We start from the raw sequence: 14550 nt of genomic DNA, 5'->3' as shown, positions 1-14550 counted from the left end.
GCGGTTTTTCGTTAATATCTCGGTAACGAAGCCTCAGTTTACATTGTTGCTAAGAAGAAGTTGTTCCGATTCACCGCCCGAGTGCCCCATTTCCGGGTCGGAGGACATTTTTGGGACACCCTGTATAATTCCTTATCTATTCGATAATTGAATTCAAATTTGTTTGATAGTGACATGATTGAGTTATTTGTTGTCCAAAGAATAGAATTTAAAGTGTAATTAAGAATAGTGGCAAAATTACGTTCTCTAAAGCAACTATAGAAATCTTGGATATACTAATTGTTCTAAGATTGTAGTCTTAGCAAGTTTTGAAATGAATTCAAATGAAAAAGTATAAAAATTACATTTTTCAAGAGTGACAGTAACAGATGTTAATGACAATCTTCCCAAAATGGACATACCTTCAACATGCATCACTATATCGGAATTCCATGATGTCAAAGATTTAATTTTTGCCGTTAAAGCGAAAGATGCTGATGACCCAACAACACCTAACGGTCGTGTAAAAATTAGAATCCTTTCTGGAAACGAATTAGGTAGGTATATACACATGTGTTTATAAAATTCGAGTTGTATGATAATAAACTTATTTTCCTTTTCAGGTTTATTCATTTTAGAACAGACGGATTATTGGACTGCGAATTTGAAAGCAGCCCGTTCTCTTCGAGGAAAATTTGGAAACTATTCCTTGTCTTTGGAAGCACGTGATCATGGCATTCCCTCTAACAAAGAAGCATCAATATTAAACATATGCGTCACGGATTACAATGACAATCCACCAGTGTTCATTAGTCCTCAACATAACACAACCATCCGTGTACCAGAGGTATGTACACTAATCACTCATTTCTTACACAGTTATAGCCATATTTTAGCTTTGAAGAAAAAATGTATGGTTACTACAAAATTTACACACAAAGATTCGTCATAATATATTCATATATTTTACAGAATGTAACAGTCGGAACTGCAATTATTCAAATTGAAGCTAAAGATGCAGATACAGGCCCGAACGGTGATGTTCATTATCGACTGAAACAAGACCTGGCTGGCCATTGGAGAACTTTTCACATTGACGATACAACTGGAATTATTTCACTACAACTTCCATTAGATAGGGAAACTCAAAAATTGTATCAGGTAATTTAAATATACAAAAACATGAGTTTAGTAATACAGACTGTCCTCGAAAGCCCTCTCTATTTTATAGAAATTGTTGGATAGGAAACAAAACTCCAGCAGGATGTTGTTGAAAGAATATTTTAATACGCCGCTTAAACAATTTCTTCCATTAATTGTCATAAGCAGGCATAAAAACTCAACTAACTGGATTGCACATGATCATCATCAATATCCTTACATAGAGCGGGTGATCAAATTATTATGAACACATGGAGAAATTACATATTTAATGTTTTTGGTGTTATTATGACTTCAATAATACTGAAGTATACACTTAATTTCTTTCTTAACATATGGATATACAATTTAACTATATTTTGGTATGTTTGCAACAGTATTTTGTTTAATCGGTATACAATAAGACGCAAATTTATTACAGGCTACCAAGTTTTGCTACCGGTGATAATTCATAAGTATGATTTGTTACTGCCGATTTGTTTGTTTTCTTTTGTTCATTGTTGTTTTCCGTTATTGTTCTTTACTCTAACTGTTAAATTATATTGTGTCAAAAAAAATATCGAAAGTATGCAGAGAACAATTCAAGCAATTATAAATGCAAAGGGTAGCGTGACGAAATATTGATACATGTACAGGGTGGCCCACATAACTTTTAACATCTCGAAAACTATGCCATCGATTTTAACGTTCTTGGTCTTAAATTGCATGAATCTGAAGGGCCTTTCTAACTACATAAACATGAAGTGGCCCTCCCTTCCCCTTTAAGGGGGGGGGGTACCTTTGTAATTTTAAATGGAACGCCCTTAAAACGTTACACATTTAGATTCTACAGGGAAGATACAAGTAAATTTTGTCTGAAACATTTTTTTGTCAGATCTTTCCATGATGAGATATAACAGTTTGAAGTTTGGACTTGTAGGTACTTACTTGAAGCGCTCGAAAATGGCGTTATTGAATTATACGCGCTTGAGTTCTTTGCTTGCTCGTAGAGAAACAAAAACAATAATATTTACAATTCTTGAGTTTCACTCAATTATCCATGAAAACGTTCTCAGTTTAGATCTGTTATTCAAGCAGTAACATTGCGATTATGGCTATTTTTGATACAGAAGTGAATATGTTATTAGTTTTAGGTAAATGCCAAAAAAATTATCGGCGTGCGGCAGTGATGTTTTTTTAACGTTATGGGATCGAAAAATCTCATGTAACATTTTATAATTTAGAAAAGCGGCTTCGTGAGCACGGTGGATTCTGTAAAAAATCTGGCAATAAACCTAAACCTGTCACTAATGAAAATAATACTGTCATTACTCTTGCTGCAATTACATTAAAGCCTCAAATTAGTCAACGTAAACTTGCACAAACATCACGTATCAATCGTTCTTCAATTCAACGAATTTTGAAACAGCAAAAATATCATTCATATCACTTGATTTTAACACAAAAACTTTCGATGGCAGACTACGATCACCGCGTAACATTTTGTGAGTGGCTGCAGGGTGTTATGGAAAATGACTTTTTGTGCAAAATACTGTTTTTCGATGAGGTTACTTTTATGAATTCAGGACATGTAAATAAACATAATCTGCATTATTGGGCCGTTCAAAACCCACATTGGATGCGATCTGTTCCCTTTCAACATCGATGTTCTTTAAATTGTGGCATAATAGGAGATTTTGTGATTGGACCTTATTTTTTTGAAGAAACTGTAAAATCTGAAAGTTATTGTGATTTATTAAAAAATCATTTGCCTGCGCTTTTGGAAGATGTGTCACTACACATTAGAAGAGAAATGTGGTTCCAACAAGACGGCGCTACTCCACATTTTGCAATCATCACCAGACAATTTTTGAATTAAAAATTTGGGATCAAATGGATAGGTCGTGGGGGACCTCATCAATGGCCTCCTCAATCCCCCGATCTAACACCATTAAATTTTTTCTTACGGGGATATGTAATGGACAATGTTATGTTTGAACCGCCGACGACAAAAGAGAATATCAAACAAAGAATACGTGACGCTTGAACTTCAGTGATTCCCGAAATGTTAACAAATTTTAGAACAACTTTGATGTTTCGAGCAAATAAATGATTACAAGCCCGTGGTGGACATTTTGAACATTTAATTTAAAGAACATTTTATTTCTTCACGAATAAGCAAAGGACTCAAGCGCGTATAATTCAATAACGCAATTTCCGAGCGCTTCAAATAAGTACCTACAAGTCGAAACTTCAAACTGTTATATCTCATCATGGAAAGATCTGACAAAAAAATGTTTCAGACAAAATTTACTTGTATCTTCCCTGTAGAATCTAAATGTGTAACGTTTTAAGGGCGTTCCATTTAAAATTACAAAGGTACCCCCGCCCCCCCCCTTAAAGGGGAAGGGAGGGCCACTTCATGTTTATGTAGTTAGAAAGGCCCTTCAGATTCATGCAATTTAAGACCAAGAACTTTAAAATCGATGGCATAGTTTTCGAGATGTTAAAAGTTATGTGGGCCACCCTATATATGTATACAGGGTGTAACAAAAATGTTGTCCGACCGCAAAGGGGGCACTCGGTGGGTGCATTGAAACAAGTTTTTCCTTAGCAACAATATAACCTGAGGCTTCGTTACCGCGATATTAACGAAAAACTCCGACCAATCGGAGCGCGAGTTTGACAGCCGAGTTTCCGCGCTAGCGGTAGCTACGCGCTGCGATTTGTAGCCAACGCTACCGTGGGAACTCGGCTGGTAAACTCGCGCTCTGATTGGTCGGGGTTTCTCGTTAATATCTCGGTAACGAAGCCTCAGGTTACATTGTTGCTAAGGAAAAACTTGTTCCAATGCACCCCCCGAGTGCCCCCTTTCCGGTCGGACAACATTTTTGTTACACCCTGTATATATTTTTTTGAAATATTAGAAGATATAAAATCTTTGTCATATGTCACGAAAAACATAACAATATATTTTGTAATAAAGGACGTATCATTATAAGTGTATTTTAAATTCCATTTGTTATTCAAATTCAAATGAGTTGTAATTTCGAACTGTTCATGATAATTTGATTATCCACTGTGCGTCAAATCGGTCAACTGTTGCACGAAAAACTTTTTCCAGCATCCATGAGGCAATCTGTGACACTGTTTCTACGACGCGATCTCTCAATACTTGCAAGATCTCAATTTTTCGGTGACACTTATGACATTCGAAGAAACTCGAATAAAGAAATATAACTTTTCTTGGAGAAATCAGTGAAAGAAATTGTTGCAGTTGTATATTAAGATATTCCTTCAACATCCCCTTGGAATGTTTTTTGTTCTTAACAATTTCTATAAAATAGGTAGAGACTTTATAGACACACTGTATAATACAAAGATGTTACTTTTTCTAAAATCGTAATGTGATGAGAGATCAGAAACAAATATGTATATCACTTTAATGAAAGTACATTTTTTCTGTACAATTCAATGCATTCGGTCGGCCGTATAAACTTTGTTGTTTGTTTACATGTGAATGAATGTATACATGGTGATTTGTTCAGTATAACATTGTAATAATTAATGATTGTTAACAGTTGCACTACTATATAGCGCTGTACTGCATAAAGCGACAACAGTCCCTTAATCTCACTGGATTTTATTTTCCATTAAGTTTTGAGTATGAATTCTTTGAGAACATTTTGCATAGATCTCACAATTTTTTATTTTTAGATATGCATTGTCTACTAAATGTTTAGAAAAATTCATTATAAGCGCCCGTGAAAATAATTTTATTTTTAAACTAGAATCGAAACTTTCAAATCCAATAATACAGGAATAATATTCAAGTAACATTTACTTTGTAACAATGGTGTGGTGGTTCATTAAAAGTTAGATGTTTACTTTTCCTATCGGTGCATCAATTTTCTGTTACTACCTATACGGCTCACATGTATACATATGTACACAGAAAATATTATTTTCCGTCTTTACCGGATTAATCTTGTGAATTAGATAAATGTATAAAATAAAATACATTTATGTTTTATGTCTTTACATGTTTCGATTATGAACTAATTGAAGTTATTGTTTCTTATACGCAGATCAGAGTAGAAGCGTACGATGTAGGAACTCCAACTCCACTCAGTTCGGATCTAGATCTAATAATATACGTTCGAAACATCAACGACTATGAGCCTCAATTTTTAGTGGACATTTTTAATACTAATTTAACAGAGGAGCAATTTCCGGGTACAGAAACGATATTGCTTCCACAGACCGTCGATAGAGACGATATCGATGAACTCGATGATCCTCCGGCTCAAGTCTGTTACTTTATCGTTAGTGGAAATGACGATGGTTTATTTATTCTTGACATATTTAAACATGAATTAAGCGTAAGTTTCAATACGTGTACAATAGGTTACATCTATACCATTTCGGTATTTCTGTCGTTCGTAATTTTATACCTATAAGTAATTATTTTAGACGGCCAAGAAATTAGATAGAGAACAACAGCAGCAACATTTGTTGATTATAAAAGCAACAGAAGACTGTAATACAGTTCCAGCAAATGATAGTTATTACGATGATACCACCGACACTACGTTGAAAGTTATTATAGATGTAGTCGATGTAAATGATAATCCGCCAAAATTCGTTAGTAAAATATTTACTGGAGGTGTCACCACAGAAGTTGACTTTGGTACTCAATTTATGCAAGTCAAGGTAAAGTGTTTTATATTAGTTAAAATAAAATCATAGAAAAAAAACCTAATTATAATTGGAATCTTGGTGTGTAACAATGAATTAATAAATATTGATAGAAACATAGTAATAATGTAATAATTGTTTAGTTTAAGTAATTACAAGAAATTTATATTTTAAAAAATATACATATAGATGCAATATACATAATTTTCGCCAAATGTATCACACAATCAAAGACTAATGATTATGTTAGGCGGTTGATCTAGATGCCGGTGAAAATGCAATTATTAATTATTACCAAAAGGGTAAAATTCACATGACTTTGACAGAAGGACTGGATGATATTCAGATACAACCTTTCCTGGTGAATAAACTTACCGGAGTCGTGAGTCTGAATTTTGATCCGCAAAGAGGAATGAAAGGATATTTCGATTTTATGGTATGGAAAATTAATTTCAGCTAATAATTAATTTAATCAATGACCTAACGGGATTATATGTTTAAATTTTTAATCCTAAAATTCCATTGTTAAACTTAGCCAGCATAAAGTTCGTAGAAGCGTAAGACGGAAAATTTTGTAGAAAATTCTCCATATCAATATACATATAGCTTGACTGATTTTACTTTCATAAATTCCAACCTCGAAACTTTCCGAAAGAAGATTACACAGCTGTTACGCTGAATTCCATTATTAATATTAATTGATTTAAACAGGTCCTAGCTAATGATTCGCGTGGTCTTCAAGATACTGCAAGAGTATTTATTTACTTGTTACGCGAGGATCAAAGAGTTCGCTTTGTATTGAGACAGCATCCATCAGAAATACGGAATAGAATAGACACATTTAGAGTGTGAGTGTAGATAATTTAAAAAAAAAATTAATTCTCTATTAATAAATGAACTACATTCATGCATGACAAGTATAATATTGTTATTGTACAACTGTTATATCAAACAAAAAATTGATTAATTTGAAATATTTAGGACATTGGGCAACGTGACTGGAGCAATAGTAAATATCGACGAGTATAAAACCCACGAGAATCACGACGGTTCCGTCGACCGAACGAAAACTGACTTGTATTTGCACCTTGTAAACCGTCGAGACAATTCCATTCTCGAAGTGTCCGAGGTTCTCGAATTAGTCGACAGAAACATTGAGAAGCTCGATGGTCTGTTCAAGGAATTCAATGTTCTCGACACGCAACCGGCACAGTATCAGCCGATTGTTCAGTACGAGCAGGCTGGGACGACTTTTTGGCTCCTGACTTTGACCCTGTTTCTCGGCGCTTTGCTAATTTTGTGCATAGCCTTGTGCCTTTCGCAAAGAGCCTCATTTCGTCGGCAATTGAAAGCAGCGAATGCGTCTCCCTTCGGTGAATTTTAATTATGTTTATTAAACAATGTGTTCCAAATAATATTTGATTGAGTATTAATGTCAGTATTAAATGAGTTTTAAATACTCAATCTTAAAAGAGTCCACTTCATAATATTAGATGAGCGCAAAAGTTTTGATGGGTTTTGTTCTAACAGAGCAAACTAATGATAGTTTTAATAAGTCAGTAATTATTTAGTAAGTAATTACTATTAGAAAACTAATAAATAATTTATTATTATTAGTTATAAGTTGTAATAATTTAATAATTATTCAATGAAATAAATAATGTTTCTTTTATAACAAGAATTTTCAATAGAAATTTTTATTCTGATCAATTTTCGGAGCATTATTATTATTGTATTCATATAATTAAATTATATTAATAAATTAAGAGTTTACGACAGAGTAAGATTGAGAGAACAGCTTCTCCAAGCAGATCAGAAATATGTTTTCCATGATTTGTTTATTCTATCACTTTTAAATTGTTTTTCAAAAGCTCAATTTCAATTGTATTTTAAACAATAAAATACACTCAATTACGTTAATTTTGGTTTAAAATAACAATTCATTGTGTTATATTCGACACATATAATTTTATCACAATTGTTTATTGTTTCTACAAAATCATGGCGGTCTATGCGTTGATGATTAAGTAATATTTTGCAGAAATGCTTCTATATGTTCTAATGAAACACCAAGTAAGTGATAAGTTCATTTTTTTTTAGATTTCTGACTTACGCCAGTTTCATATCACGACAAATCGATCAAAACTCTTGCGCCAACCCAATAATTGTCGGACGATTAAGACATTTTTTTTAGCTGAACAGAAGTTAACGATTGGTAGTTTTAAGTTAATATTGAAATGGTATTAAAGGAAAGAAAGAATTTTTATTTTTGATTTTCTTTGAAGGTACGTCAGACGCTGAGTTTATCAGAGGACCTGGACGCGTTCCTAACACGAACAAACATAGCGTGGAAGGTTCTAATCCAATATGGATGCATGCTTATGAGAATGAGTGGTTCAAAACTGACGAATCCATTAGTCACACATCCGAACGAGACTCTCTTGATGAGAATGCACTGAACAACGAAGAAATGATGAACGAAGTTAATACAAATCAAAGAAACGAAGACAAACCTTACTATATTGAGCCGAGGGTGTCCTCTGTTTCAAGGTAGAGTCGTTTATCTGTACAGTGAAACGACAACAATCATAAAGATTAATGTGGGAACATGAAATTTTCCTGAAAATGATCTTATAATCTCTCTTATTGTACGATCACAATTGTTGTAAAATCAATGTAGTAACAAATTTAACAAAATTCAATGAAGTTTTTATTTTAATTGCAACTTGACAGAGCTGATCAACTTGAATTAAACTTCATTTGTTCAATTTCAGTTTCTGTAAATTAGTTCATAAAAATCTATATCTGCGTAAATACTGTTGTACCGGGATTACAGTCATTCATAAGACAGCATTTTGAATTAATAAAAGTTCATTTTAAAAATGACTGAAATATCACGTGCGGATTTAGGAAATACCACTTACATTATTGTATATTTTAAACTTAATCGTAATAAGAAATTGATATCTTTTTAGCTTGGAAAGCATAGCGAATATTCCAAATGACTTCCACCACACTTCATCGTTACATCGAACACACAATACGATTGTGAATCCTCTTGGCAAGAAAATCGAGACAACAGAGCTTTAACCAAACATCGATGGTAGTATTAAGTTAACAGATTTCTTTCAGTGGTAATACCTGCGATCGTAAGGAAACTGTATATTTAGGAGTGTTCGTGTATATAGTCATGCCTCGTACAAACCGTAGAAATATTTAATATTTATTTTATAATTATTTTAAATGCAAGATCAAGAAATACGTATTTATTGTCGAAACATTATTAGCTACGAGTCGTTTAAATAGTTCTGTACAGAACGAAGACAAATGATCATTGCAACGAATCCCGTTTTTGAATACATGAAACCTGATTTTATATTATGTAAAAAGCAAATATAGCAATCTCTGCACTTTAATATCATCTTGTTAAAAAGATTTGTACACGTTTGTATATTCTTTTGACAAATAAAGTAAGATATTAATAACAAATTTTCTTTCCTCAGGAATAATAGACATTCTCATATTGAATGTTAGGTAGATTCCATAAGCATGTTATGATTAGCTTTCGTTTGTAACAGGTAATTCAGTTTAAAATTTCGATGCAAGTCAACAAAGTATAATTTACAACTTTCAACAATGCATGAGTTTCAAGAGATATATTAATTCTTAGAAAATTTGCATCCAATATACAAATGGAATCTTTTCAAGAATTTTCACATTGTTTTTAATTATTGATAGAGTTTTAAAACATTAATCTATTTGCAACGATTGTGTATGTTAAGCTGCAGAAAAATAGTTTCATATGGCTCGTGGTTTCATATCATATTCGTTCGCAACTAAGAGTGCAATGAAACTTAAAGAATTGCCCAGAAAATGAAGGAAAAATGTTACATATTCTGAGATTATAAAGGCTTAAGACTAATTAATGTTACCTTTACACATTGCGTACGGTATTCTGTTATTCTGTTCATCAACCTTCTCATCATCCAAGAAGCAATCGTATTATCATATTCCTCCACTGTCTAACTTGAATTTGCTGCAACATTAATTTTCCAAAGTATGACAAAATGTGATTGGCACAGCAATTTAGCTACAAACATAAATTACTATGATTCATCGATTACAATCAATAATCTCAAGATCCGTACCTGATGTCATAATAAAACTTTTAGTGTACTTTCTTTTACAAAAGAAAACGTACGTACAGATTATACTAAAAAGAAAATATAACAACAATTTCTAATTTAAAAACGCTTGACTTTTAACGACTTTATTATACCACAGGCGAGATATATGAATAGACCTAACGTGCAATGTAATTTTCTGTCCCATGCCTCGAGGGCGTCAGAAGCCTCCTCACCATTTTAGTGTCAATACCCGACGTTACCGATAAAGCATGAATTCTGAGTATTATTAGCACAAATGAAGTGTTATATATTCCATTCATATTGCGTGTATCTATATGATTTGACGGGAATAAAAATATCCGATGCTTCAGTTTAAGGTTAAGGGATAAATATGACAGTCATGAAACATGAAACGGAAAAGTATATATTTTTGCACTTAACTACAAGACAATTTATTCTAAATGCATCGTTAATGTACATTTTATTAATGTTACTTTTTACATGTTCTTGTTTTATTCGTTTTCATATCTTGCCTTACATTTGTATACTTGTAACACATAAATTCAGAATAGATGTAGTTTCATAAATAGTTCATCAAATCTACATGTCGGAGAATATATACACCGCTTTTATTAACGGTTACACATTTATAATTTATATGGGAGTGTGGATAGTTTTACTGCCTATTGTAAGAATCTTAATACGCACGAACAATTACTTTCTGGCAATTGGTAAACTTTTACATATGAATTTACTTACACGTTATTTACTTACAAAAATTTTATTTATTGCGAGTGATTAAATAATGAACGTATGTTAATATTCAGCAACGTGTCTCTCAAATTAAGTAAAATACAGACGTTTTATTTTCTTGAAAATTAGTGTCAAAGAATGCAGCAACTGGTCAGATTAATTTCGTAAATAAATCGCAACCCTGTATCGACACACTGTTTTTTAGGCTATCAAATATTAAATGGAGTCTTTTAGGAAGTAGTACAATCCTTTACACAAATTCAATGAAATACTTTCAGGTACCCATTTTAGGGCTATGAAATTAGAATGTTCAAGAAGAGGTAAAGAAGTTTCATATTTGCAATTATTTTGTGATACTGTAATAGAAATCGGTAATCCTGTGAGAAAAATCGTATTTAACAATATGAAATGAATAATAAATAACGGTTTTAGGGATTTATACTGGAGAGCTAAATCTATAAAAGGAACATGTCGCTTAAACAAATTAATTAAAAATGATATTTATTTGGGGAATATGAACATCATAAATAAACGAGAGCGGTAGAGTGAGCCGCGGTATCGGTGCTCTTCGTCGAAGGTGCCGACGCATGACGAACGGTGCCGGAGATGGTCGGAGCGGTCGAACGGGAGCGGAAAAGCGAGCCGCGGTATCGGTGCTCTCCGTCGGTGTCGACGCGTGCCGAGGAATTTTAGTGGTCTATGGGGGGAGGTGTGTGAGCGAGAGAGTACGGTAGAGCGTGCCGCGGTTAGTGATGGGATTTGGAACGCTTCGAATCGCTTCGAATCTGTACACGGACGAAAACATCGAATCGCTTCGAATCTAATTCGAAGCTACAAAAGTCTTGAAAGTCTTGAAAGTCTTGAAAGTCTTGAACGGATTCGAAGTTCCGAGGCGATTCGAAGTCTCGAGCGGCTTCGAAGTCTTGACCAGATTCGAAGTCTTGAACGGATTCGAAGTCTTGAGCGGATTCGAGTCTTGAACGGTCTTGGAAATCTTGAGCGTTTTGTAATTTGTAAGTCTTGGAAGTGTTGAGATGTTTTTATAGGTTATATTATTATTCAATATCTTCCAGGTTACAGGTTACAGGTACAGGATTTTTGATTACTTTTGTTCAAGCAGTATCATTGATATAAGGTATTAAACAATAGTTGTAAATTTCGAATTATCATAAATACATTTATTGTTCTAATTATTTATTTATTTATTTTATTTTTGTGGGAATTGAGGAATGTGAAAAAGGAAATGTAAAAAAAGTGAAAACATCTCCCAATGAATAAGACACAATTTGTGAAGAAATAAGGTTATTGCTTATATATATTATTTATTGAATAACAAAATCGTATTTAAACTTAACATAACGTGGGATATAGTTGAAGAGAAATTTCCGTCACTGGACGAGCGACACGGCATGCGCACATACACACACACGCGCGCATACGCATTCCTTACCTAAGCAAGACTTTTTCCGAGGGTGGCCTCGTAGCCTGACTCACAACCAAATTTATGATACTACAATAGTATTTTGTATAATGTAATATAATATACAGTATGGCCAATTTAAGTGTATACGCACTATTATTTCTTCAGCTATTGAAAATACCAAAAAATGTTTCATATAAAAGTTGTTTGATTTCTTGCAGCAAACATAATAAAGTATTTGATATGAAAGATTTTTTGTGTAGTCAATAGTTAGCGTGTATACATTTAAATCGAATATGCTCTAGACTCTAGTATACAATATAAAATAACAATTATATTTAATGTCAAGTAAATAATAATGGGTTTATTTCTTTTTCAGTAATAAAATTTTATCCAAAGTCGTATGCTTTAGTCTATTTCTTTTATAACTTATTATATTTCCTGCCTTTGAAAAAATTCTCTCGCAAGGCACGGATGTGGCAGGGCAGGATAAAATTGCTTTTGCAAGTTTGGCAAGGTTCGGATATTTTGTTATATTATTCTTCCAGTACTGCATTGGATCTGACAATCTATTAATATAACGGTCTGATAAATAATTTTCTAATTCATTTGTCGGCCCAAAACGATATGCACTTATCGAATTTTGTTCTGTCACTTCGTTATCGAAGGACGTCCACAGTGACAATGTGTTAGGGACAGGTGTACTGTTATTTGTTTGTACTATTTCAGAAACTGACATATTTAAAATGTGATTTACTATTAATTCCTTTCCCTTCTCAGCGTTTTCGCTGAACAAAAAACCTAGTACTTTAAAGCGGGGATCTAGAATTGTTGCCATTGCATACAGTGAATTAGTTTCTATTGTATTAAAATGTTTACCCATCGTTTCTTTCAATTGCACTGATAAACTATTGTCGCTATGTAATTCGAGGCATGTATGTAATTGTTTAACAGCTATATTAATTTTAGAAATTGAGACGTTGGTTTCACTACTTAATTCCATGGTTAATAAATAAAACGGTTGCAATATTGGTAAACTTTCAATTAAGATTTCCCACTCAATTGTGGTTAGGGAGTCAAACGGAGTATGAAAAAATGATAATGCCGATGTAATGGCTTGTTTTTGTTCTATCAGTCGGTTAAACATTTCGTACGTTGAATTCCAACGTGTCTCAATTTCTAAGATTAATTTATGTTTTGGTGCATTTAGTGCATTTTGCATTTCACTTAATTTATCTTTTGCCAAGCAACTAGCTTTGAAATAAGTTACTATACGCCGACATTTCTAACGTATAGCTACTAAATCTGGAACGGCTGCCAATGATTTTTTTACGACCAAATTTAATGTATGTGCAAAACATGAAACACTGCAAACCGACTCGTCCAAATTCCTAACGGCTGCGAGCATATTTGCAGCGTTGTCCGTTACTACATGTTTCACCTTTCCGTGTATATTCCATTGATAAAATATATTTTTCAAGGTTTGGGATAAGGCGTGACCTGTGTGGCTTCCGGTTATCTTCTCAGTTTGTAATGTATATGTTTTCAATTGGAAGTCGTGATTAATGAAATGGCATGTCACAGATATAATATTATCCACGTTGATACTAGTCCAGGTATCGCAAGTTATGGAGACGTCGGATACGGCATCAAGTTCTTCTTGAATCATACGTCGTTTCTCATTATAAGCATCTTCCACTAGTTTTTTAACGTTTTTCTACATGGTATTGTGTACCTGGGATCTAAGTAATTTATTAACGTACGAAAACCTTTATCCTCAACAATTTTAAAAGGTTGTAAATCTATTACAATTAAATCTACCAACATTTTGTCAATTTTTCATTTCCTTTCATTTTTATCTGAAAACAAATGAAGTTTACTATTACAGCTGAAGATGGAAATACAGTAGAGTCATTCATTTCGGCATCATGCCACATCAATCACTTTTTGCACTCGATATCAGGGATTTCGTTCAAAATGAAATATATTGTAGTCCACGTGAAATTAGACGGGGTTTAAGTCATAAATTTTTGGTTCTCGATGTTTTTTCAAAAATACGCCGAAGTCTAGGATTTTTGCTTCTTTTCATGAATCCGCGATGTTTTTAAAAATTTATATCTTGGAAACTATTTATCGTATCGAGTTTCTTCTTCGATTATTTCCATTTAGAAGGATTGCCCCACTATAATAATTCTTTTGTTTATTATTTAGTTAATTTGCTGTATTTACTTAATAACATTTAAATATACAGTTTTCCGAAAATCACTACTGTTTGATATTTTCCCTTCAACTATATCCCACGTTATGTTAAGTTTAAATACGATTTTGTTATTCAATAAATAATATATATAAGCAATAACCTTATTTCTTCACAAATTGTGTCTTATTCATTGGGAAATGTTTTCACTTTTTTTACATTTCCTTTCTCACATT

The 14550-nt window shown here is 33.0% G+C and overlaps 1 protein-coding gene across 1 annotated transcript in view; it reads left to right on the top strand.

Moving 5' to 3' along the window:
- The window catches only part of LOC107192400 (cadherin-23), a 25225-nt gene extending 16219 nt beyond the window's left edge, over positions 1-9006 (top strand). The window contains exons 12-21 of the mRNA XM_015581642.1: positions 355-536; positions 603-826; positions 952-1140; positions 5208-5501; positions 5593-5832; positions 6068-6253; positions 6529-6665; positions 6799-7190; positions 8103-8367; positions 8793-9006. Coding sequence (XP_015437128.1) covers positions 355-536; positions 603-826; positions 952-1140; positions 5208-5501; positions 5593-5832; positions 6068-6253; positions 6529-6665; positions 6799-7190; positions 8103-8367; positions 8793-8907 — 2224 coding nt within the window. The 3' untranslated portion in view covers positions 8908-9006. The remainder of the gene's footprint in view (positions 1-354; positions 537-602; positions 827-951; positions 1141-5207; positions 5502-5592; positions 5833-6067; positions 6254-6528; positions 6666-6798; positions 7191-8102; positions 8368-8792) is intronic.
- The last annotated feature ends 5544 nt before the right edge of the window (positions 9007-14550 follow it).

The sequence above is a fragment of the Dufourea novaeangliae genome, unplaced genomic scaffold (genome assembly GCF_001272555.1).
Source record: "Dufourea novaeangliae isolate 0120121106 unplaced genomic scaffold, ASM127255v1 scaffold346, whole genome shotgun sequence".
NCBI lineage: Eukaryota > Metazoa > Arthropoda > Insecta > Hymenoptera > Halictidae > Dufourea > Dufourea novaeangliae.
This window is presented reverse-complemented; position numbering and strand designations above follow the sequence as displayed.